Source organism: Synchiropus splendidus, chromosome 6, assembly GCF_027744825.2.
Source record: "Synchiropus splendidus isolate RoL2022-P1 chromosome 6, RoL_Sspl_1.0, whole genome shotgun sequence".
NCBI lineage: Eukaryota > Metazoa > Chordata > Actinopteri > Syngnathiformes > Callionymidae > Synchiropus > Synchiropus splendidus.
In genome coordinates this window covers 8,837,007-8,846,422 of record NC_071339.1, presented here as the reverse complement: position 1 = coordinate 8,846,422, position 9,416 = coordinate 8,837,007, and the positions used below count along the sequence as shown (strand labels likewise).

At 41.3% G+C, this 9,416-nt stretch overlaps 1 protein-coding gene across 3 annotated transcripts; it reads left to right on the top strand.

The window, feature by feature from the left end:
- The first annotated feature begins 1,240 nt into the window (after positions 1–1,240).
- Positions 1,241–9,389, top strand: cept1b (choline/ethanolamine phosphotransferase 1b). 3 transcript variants are annotated; one of them, XR_008414912.1, is made up of 11 exons: positions 1,241–1,424; positions 2,933–3,211; positions 3,387–3,561; positions 3,724–3,871; positions 3,955–4,096; positions 5,579–5,663; positions 5,923–6,054; positions 6,172–6,330; positions 6,639–6,764; positions 7,215–7,457; positions 7,536–9,389. XR_008414912.1 is itself a non-coding variant. In XM_053869084.1 (10 exons), exons 2-10 carry the CDS (start codon positions 3,021–3,023, stop codon positions 7,335–7,337), a joined length of 1,281 nt encoding a protein of 426 aa, XP_053725059.1. In that variant the 5' UTR covers positions 1,241–1,424; positions 2,933–3,020; the 3' UTR covers positions 7,338–9,389. The 3 variants fall into 3 exon arrangements, 2 of the variants coding, with proteins under 2 accessions (XP_053725059.1, XP_053725061.1); XM_053869084.1 differs by having other exon boundaries at positions 7,215–9,389; XM_053869086.1 differs by lacking the exon at positions 5,579–5,663 and adding an exon at positions 4,917–5,001 and having other exon boundaries at positions 7,215–9,389.
- Positions 9,390–9,416: the final 27 nt, after the last annotated feature.

Below are 9,416 nucleotides of genomic sequence, written 5' to 3'. Positions count from 1 at the left end.
TTGAAGGAAACGTTCCTACTTGAGTGTAATCTGCCTGCATCCTGCACAGTGACCAAAAAAATAAAAATGTTTTTAAACCTGTTTCCATCATGATTTCTTTGTGAAAAATGAAATTCATTTATTAAATTTCAGCTTTTTTTCTGTGGAGAGAAAAAGAGAGAAGTTACAAAGCAGCCTGTTAAAATCTCAAATACACATATTTAGTGACCCTATGTGCATTCATTCATGACTTGAAATCATTGATATTAGTCTTGGAAGAAGGTTTAGACGAGAAACATGTTGTTGCAGTGACATTAGTGTAATTGATATACAGTAGCGTTGATACTCCAACTGACTGAATCTCTGCTTTAGAATCACACTTTTAACTGCTCAACTAGATCTAGAGCATCACATTTTGTGAGGCTCTGTTCACAATATGGAAGTTTAATCTATAGTTCTTCATTGAGATTTTGGGAAAAGTAGAAGAAAATGAATGGACTACATGGACTTTTCTTTTCTCGTTGAATATTGAATATTTTATGCAGTGAACAAGCAGTGAATTCAGTTTGACATGAAAGTCATCGGTGAGGACTTTGCTCGCCAGCCATGACTGGCGACCTTCAGGACTGAAGAGATACCAGTTGTCACATTAAACTGCATCATGTTGAACACAACACAGGCACTTGCATGAACTCTGAACTATGTTAGAAGGCATTTGTTTTTGTTGCCGCTGTACAGAGAATGTTGCCGCCACGGTGATAAATAGATTCTGACAACAACCATTTTTAGCGGTATGAAAGCATGGGAAAATCTGCCACTGTTGGAGAGAAAAGCATACGAGGAAAGTATGTTCTGAAATCTGCTGCACCACTTATTAAATATGTGGGGAAACTTGATACTATCCCACATTTACGATCATTAAGATCCTAAAATAAGTCTCACTCAGCCGTCATCTTATAAACTGCATTATAGGAAAGCACTTCATTTGTTCTTTGTGTTGTATATCTTGCAAATAAATATTAATTTTAAATAAATGTATTTATTAATTCTGAAAAAGTACATTGTTTACCAGCATTTAAAACTGCTACATATTTTAGGCAAATCTTGTAATGAAGAACTGAGTCAATTGTGTCAATGTAAATGTTAATTTGAGGTTTGTTATGATAGAATCAATATCGATCAGTGGATATTTGAAATGTATAAGTTTGAGCGGTAGGTGGCGATAGCGTTCATGGCGTGGCCCTCCATAGAAGAAGTCGCTCGCTGTGCGTCCACCACAGTGACACCGGTTATGGTGCCTGTCCCCGTCTCCAGTTGCAGATATCCACTGGCTGCACGAAATAATAAGTGGGAAATTACAAGTTAGACGCCCTGTGGAGGGGTTCTGTCTGTCGGCTTGAAGATCTTCCACGCCCCCCCCCCCGACTGTTCCCGGGTCTCGCCAGGTCTGTCGATGTTTCGCCCATTCGTCCAGCTGCAGCTTGGTTAGCTCATCATGCTAACCGTAGCTCACCGAAGGGTGTCAGTTGTTCTACGCTGAGACATATGCAATTTTATATAGTAGTCAATGACGAGCATTCTATCGCAGTAGTTGATGACTGTCATAAAGCAAATGGACCGTGAAGCTTGCAGTGCTCAGGGAAATGACTGACACGGACGTTCTTGGCTCAAACCGCCGGAGCAGGTTGTTTACGGTCTCGTCACTGCTCAGCAGCGTTTTATTCGATGACACGTAGAATTTAGGGTCGTTTTTGTTCATCCCCTTTCACCTTAACTGGAATTCAAGTGGGTATCGTGTATGCCTTTTCTTTTTTTTCATATTAAGTGTCATTTGTTATCGCCCTGGCGTTGCCTCGAACACGAGCGGCTGACTCGACAGTCATGTTTATTGACACGCATTTGACATCGCTGTAGATCAGAAATGCTTCTGCGCTTTTACCCTTTCTATTATTGTAAAGTTGATGGGGTGCCATCGTTGTGTTTTCGATCGTTTTCTCACCCCTCAGGAGTGTCATGTAAAACACAAGTAATTACGCAATCACCCTGTTTACTGGGGTTGTGCTCGGTGTGACTGAAATTTTCATTGCTACCGTCATGCGACAAAGGGAAGAAATTATACATGAAGTTAACCACCCTCTTTTTTTACGTCTTTTATTTACATATTAGTAATTTAAGTTTACCTTTTTGGCTGGATGCCAGTATTACACTTTGGAATTCCTTTCAAACGGCGACCGTGTTTTATCGTCCGAAATGAATTTATTTTCATGCAGAGAAACAATAAAAAAACAGTACATGTTACATCAACAAGTTAGATTGGCTAAGATTTGAAAGTAAATAAACAATAAATGGGCTGAAATAAATGTTTTGTTACCTTGTGGGTTCATTCAAATTAGTTCTGGCTTTTTATGTTCTCAGTTATTTTCGTTTTGTCGGAGTGACAGCAGTTATTGACAATTTTTCACTGACATGACACTGTTGAGTGCTTTTTAGGTCTAACAATGATTCAATATTAACATTCCGTGGTCCCATCTAATCCCTGTTATTGCAAGTACAATGTTCAATAAAATGCAACGTTAGCGATTTAATATGAGAACAGCTAATGTTTTGTTTAGGAAAAGTATAGTTTATTCAGGAATTTCTAAACCAACATACCATTTGTTTGCTAAACCAATGTAAGTGAAGGTTTCAAAAAAAATACTACAATTTTGCAGTGTTTTGTATCATAATATAATTTTTGCTTTTGGTATCCTGTGTTGCTGTGTTACTGTACATTGATCCAGACTTTTATCTGACCTTCTTTACTGAGTGATCATGTCTCCTTTTCTTATCTTCTAAATATGGTAATCTTATTAGATATATGTATTGTACTGGCTGCAGTCTCAATTTGGATTTGCAGTTTTTCTCCTGTACATAGTGGGTCTTGCAGTAAAGAAGATGAAATTTGTCTTTGCAGGAGTCAGATAGTGGATCTCTGGGCCTTCAGGCAGGACAGTGCCAGAAGCAGCCTCATTTGGGAGTAATTCAGCAGGTAGCAGGGCTCCATGAGCACCACGGGGCAGCAGCAAGGTGGTGGCCTACGCTCTCGCCGAACCCTTGTCCGGGACAAGGACCCTGTGCAGAGTATGGGCATGGAAGCGACCTGCTGGCTGGCCCCTGGTGTGCTACGCAGGTTGATAGAGTTGCCCTCTCCGCCACTGTCCAGACACCAGCTGAAGCGGCTGGAGGAACACAGGTAGCACACACATTCTGCCTGCTTGAAAACATAAATTCCTTTTTTTTAATGAGCAAGTGTTTACTTATTTTTTTAAATTGATATTACATTGTATTTACAGCAGCATTATGGCTTCTACCCCGAGTGTGTGAATTGTATTAAACTGAAAGAAAAATTCTCTTATTTTGTCTTGTAGGTACAGCAGTGCCGGGTGCTCTCTGTTGGAGCCTCTCATGCAACGTTACTGGGAGTGGCTAGTGAGACGTGTCCCCTCCTGGATCGCTCCCAACCTGATCACCATCATTGGCCTGGCCACCAACGTCTTCACCACCCTGGTGCTCGTCTATTACTGTCCAACTGCCACAGAACAGGTCAGCAGCCAGCTTTGTAGCACTCATGAACAAATTTTGCAGCCGAGTACTGTGTATTTGATCAACAGAGAACTGCTGCATTTGACTTGTATCCCTTGAGGATATCTACACCCAAACTCTGACTCTAAAGGTGGAGGTTAAGTCTTTCCTTTGCTGTCGCAGGCTCCTCTCTGGGCGTACCTGCTGTGTGCTGTGGGTCTTTTTGTCTACCAATCTCTGGATGCCATAGACGGAAAGCAGGCCAGAAGAACCAACAGCAGCTCACCACTGGGTGAACTCTTTGACCATGGTTGTGACTCCCTCTCTACTGGTCAGTTGACTTCTTGCATTACCACTTCCTCTTCTCCGCTGTTTTTTATTTTCTGATTAATGTGATGTCATGTTTCTCTTCAGTTTTTGTGGTTCTGGGAACCAGCATAGCAGTGCAGCTGGGAACCAATCCAGACTGGATGTTCTTCTGCTGCTTTGCCGGGATGTTTATGTTCTACTGTGCCCACTGGCAGACCTACGTGTCTGGCACTCTGCGCTTTGGCATGTGAGTGAATTCCGCATTTTATTTCCTCGGTGTGTCCCCCTTTTCATGACAACAGATTTTATTCTTTTAATAAAGGGATCTCAATACACAGAGTGGATATGACAGGTGGTGTTTTTAATTTACGTAAATCTCCTAGAGGACCAGAGACGAGAAGCAGCAGCTGAGACCAGCTGTGGTGTCTGAACTTCAGACACACAGGCGAAAGCAGCGCATTTTTAACGCTTTAATGTAAATGAAAGATGTGAGGAGTCCAGTTTGTTTCAATCTCGACGCTGGACCCTGTTTTCCAAACTAGTTTAGAAGTGATCCTGATGGTTAGTTAAGCCGGTTCACCACTGACCTTTCTACGGCACAGACAGCACCACTGCACCTGCGGCTTATAGACCGGTGCGGCTTATGCATGAATCTATTCATCTATTTTCCTCCTCTAGTGGGTGTGGCTAATATTCTGGCTATTATTATATTACTATTAGCCACGCCCACTGGCTAATATTCTGGGGCGCTCTATGGTCTGAAATTCACAGTACTTTTATAAGAAGGATTTTCTTTTTGACATGTTGTTTCCAATCTTTTTAAGCACTACTTAATTGTGAGGCAACATCTGGCCCGAAATGTCTCCATGGTGATGTCTGCTAGATTCTTGTGTCACACATCCATCCTGTGTCTTTTGGTTGGTCAGGAAACAGAATCTCTTTAGGTTTGTTCATGTTCCATATGAAGTTTTATTATGTGTTCATACAATGTTGGCGATCACATTTAATTTGTGTAAACATGAGGAAAGTCTCTTCTGTGTTAAACAAAGGCCATGTTGTGTGTGTAGATTTGACATAATAGAGGTGCAGCTTTGCCTCTCAGGATTACTGATGCTCACTGCCACTGCGGGCCCAGGCCTGTGGAACGTAACGGTAAACATGCTGACTGTCGACTGCATGACTTGCTGCTGTCTGCTTCCACAATCACCTCTGACCCCTGTGCAGTCACTGTGACTCCTCACACTGCTCATGTTAAAGGGTAGACAGTGAACTTGAAGATCCTTTGAAAGACCAAATCATAGTTTGATGGTGGAAGGAAGAACACAAACGTTTGCTTGTAAATATGGCTGTAAACAACAGAAACCACCCCTATTTTGATCTGAGGTTTGTTTACCTCAGACCTGAGTGTCTGCTGGACAGACAGAAACAAAAATGCTGCAAGAGAGTCTCTTCTTTCTTTCTAAAGATTGGCAGGTGGTCATAAATGTTGTCATGAGTGGTAAGGCACTCAACCCACAGCACCATTCAGGGTCTACTGGGATGTTGAACTGCACGCGATAACTGGCTGCACCTTTAAAGAGGGCGTGTTTCGGTGTGGCTGGCTGATGCAGAGGGTCAGTGGCTGGTCTTCCCATCCAGCTAGGTGTTGTGGAAGCCAGCTGATCGTGTGAGCGTCTGCAGATGTCACTAATTCTCACCGTCGACTCTTTGCTTTTCTCCTCCCTCTCAGCATTGATGTGACTGAGGTGCAAATCTTCATAATAATCATGTATTTGCTGGCCGCCCTGGGAGGATCTGCTTTTTGGCAGTCACTGGTAATTCTGTCTGATTCTCATGCCTAATTGTTTTGTTGAATCACAGTCATGTGCAGAAATTTGTAATGCTAATTCAGACTCTCATTCATGTGTAATACTGTTGAATAGTGAATGGAATCAGACTGCAGCTTCTTGCCATCACTTATTGGATGTTTTTTTAACGTGTGTGTGTGTGCGCGTGCATGTGTGTTCAGAAACGCAATCAGTGAAGGCGATTCCTGCGGTTTCATCTACAATGTTGTGATCTCTTGGTCCCTAGATTCCTGTCCTAAACATCCAGATGAAAATGGTTCCTGCCATTTTCACCTTTTTAGGCGCCATCTTCTCCTGCACCAATTATTTCAGAGTCATTTTCACGGGAGGCGTAGGCAAAAACGGATCCACCATCGCAGTGAGTGTGTCAACACAGCCGCCTTATGTGTCACCTTCCTGTTCATTTTTCTCAAAATGGAATGATTTCTAGACTGTGTATTCATGATGTACGTGTGTTTGTCGTATGTCTCCTCAGGGAACCAGTGTCCTCTCCCCTGTCTTACATATTGGTTCAGTGATAGTTCTGGCCATGATGATTTACAAAAAGTCTTCTGTGCGGCTCTTCGAGAAACACCCATGTCTTTATATCCTGGCATTTGGATTTGTCTCTGCCAAAATCACCAATAAACTAGTCGTAAGTTTGAGGTTTTGATCTTTGTCACTGTTAATGGTCAGTTATAGATATCAGTCAGTTATACATGCCCTTCCTTAGTCAATAATTCAGGGAAGAATTGTCCTTCATGAGTAAGATTTATGTCCATTTGAATAACAAATATTTGAATGAACCTGGTCTGCAGATGTATCCTGAAGCAGCGTTTAAATGTTATACTTCCCAGAGGCAGGACAGACAGATTATTTTTTGTTTTATTTTTTATTCAGCCTGAATTATGTGTGAATAGAGGATGATGTGTTAATGACTGTCCGTGTCTCGTGTCGCCACAGGTCGCTCATATGACGAAAAGTGAAATGCATCTTCATGACTTAGCCTTTCTAGGACCAGGACTTCTGTTCCTCAATCAATATTTCAATAGTTTTATTGATGAGTACCTGGTGCTGTGGATCGCGTTGGTAAGTGAAAACACGACAAGCGTTGTGTCGATTATTTGTTTGTTGTTGGTGAGAAATCAGCTGAATAAAGGCCCGGTTATTATCCCTTTACGTACGAAATTGTACCCATCCATTTCAAAGGACTTTACCGTCACTGATCACATGCTTCCATGCATTCCGTACGCTGGTATTGCTGCTGTTCACCGATACATCCATTAGGTCTGTATCCATAAGTTTTATGGAAACAAAAATACAATACAGACAAAATGAAGACCGAGCATGGACAGAAGTTTCCGTCCGGATCCGTAGCTAACATTGAGCATAAATGGGCCTTAAGGAAGATTAGAGACTCATCCGTGGAGCACAGTGCAGCTAGCTGTTCTCTGAAGTTTGTAAAAAAAATGACATTCATTGAATCACTCTTTTGCATGGAAACCCAACTAGGTTTCTGACTGTGCTTCTCTGTTTCAGGTCATTTCCTTCTTTGACCTGGTGCGCTACTGCGTCAGTGTTTGCAACCAGATTGCCTGCCATCTTCACATTTTCGTTTTTAAAATCAAGCCTTGCTCTGTGCTCAGTACCGCTGCTCACTGAGGACTCGACAGACTTTTCCTCATCCCATTTGCCGCACTCAGTTTCTTTGGTTTCCCTCTGTTGTCCATGTAAAAACAGAGGACCACATGGTGTAAACGTTTGTGCTTCTACCAACTGAATGTGAGGACAAGTATAATATATATAAATATACGATAATATTAATAATGAATATTATTGTTCTTGTTTCTTCCTCAGCAGTGCAGGATTGACTTTGTACCAGTTTCAGTAACTACGAATCTCCTTCTGACAGACTCGTTTCTAATAATTCAGGTGAGGTCAGGTGCTACTTGCTATGTTCAAGGAGACTACGCTGAATTGTGTATTAACCGTGTGGGGACAAACTCTTTTTTCTTTGACGTGACTATGATTCTGTAATATTTTCATAACTTTTGCTATTATTACTGTAAATACAGAACTGTCTTCTCTAATTTAAACCTTTCATATGTGACGTTGACCTGCACATTTCACAGAAGCTGTGCAGCTGGGTGTCAAATGCAGTTTTGGTGGAAACGTAATTAGATTGCTGAACAACTTGTACATTTTATCGCTGGTTTTTGTCTTTTAACTCTGAGCACCTCATTTTAAATTCAGCTAAACTTTATTATTGGCTTTTTTTCCAGTTAAAAAGAACAGTAAGACGTGAGAGAGTGGGTTTTCTTTAGCATTTTGCTTACAGTGACGGTTCAGAATACGAGGCTGCTTCTCTTTCTTCATTATCACGCTCACAAAAACCACAAGTGGGATGACTTCTCACATTTATGCACTGCAAGACTTAAAACGCACTGTTGTACATGCTCAGAAGCTGACACCCACATCGACACCAGTGTGCAACTTGGCTAGAAAGTCAATCTAAGGATTTAAATCTGAACTAGAATTAGCATATTCTCCTGTTGCAGTTCTCCATGTTCCCAACACACACATTGAGCTTCCTCCACTGTTTGACCTGCTGCATGTGACCATCTTGCGTCATACTAAATATGACAAACATTGACCATGTGCACACCTTGCACAAATACAATGGAGAAACACTCATATGGTGCCATTGCGTAATATTCATTTTACATGTGACGAAGACTCGTAACATTCTTTCCCTTCTGTCTGTCTCCCTTGAAGAGAACATCTGCTTATGCGAGCTAAGGATAAATGAATGCCTAATATCAAGTTGGTCAAACTCAAGACCCGAGGTCTCAAATCGAACCTTCAGTTGATTTCATGTGGGCCCCCAACAGATATGTCTAATCTTCAAAATTAAATCATTTATTGTTTATAAACTTCCTAAAAAATACAGTTTTTTGGCATGTGAGGTTGTAAGATTGACTTAACACCCATGAAGTATAAAACAACACAAAACGTATGCATCCACAAGTCACAGTCAGTTATGTCAGTCAGTTATGAGTTGTTGTTTTTTGGGAATCGACTGAAGGCTATTCACTTTTTCGATCTGAATACAGCTAATCATTTGGTAGTAAGACCTTGTGACTTGACATGATCTGCTTTCAAGAGTGTTGAATAACACACGTGTTTTGTTCTCGTCCAGCATTTCATTTCGCTCGATCTGAGTTTCTGTAATGACGCGTGTGACGTTGTGAAGCAGCCACAAGATGTTTTGTGTTAGCAGTTTAATGTTATAACTGACTGATGATTTTTGACACGCTGCTGTTCATTAAATATATTATGTTTTCACCAAAACTGAAGCCCAGCAGTTGCACAGGAAGTGGATGTGGAGCAATAAAGATCTTCATTATCCATCAGGTTCAGATCGAACTGCTGCAGTGTATGTTTGTTGTTCTTAACATCCTCTTACTGTCACTGTTGCGCCTCATTCTAAATGTTCATTGTAGCTGCTTCTGGAGAGAACGCCCCGCTCCGACGGCCTGTACTTGTGTGGAAGACTCACTTTCACATTTTTTAGTTTCCACATCTCGTGCCTGTTTTTATTATTTTTTGTTAATCGGTTCTGCAGAAACTGTAACAACTGTTGATTCCATGATGTTAAAAAAAATAATAATTCAATGCCAAGACACTGTGAGAGTCATTTGTGTGCAAATCTGTTTGTGCGTTTGGGAAAATATCTCATTG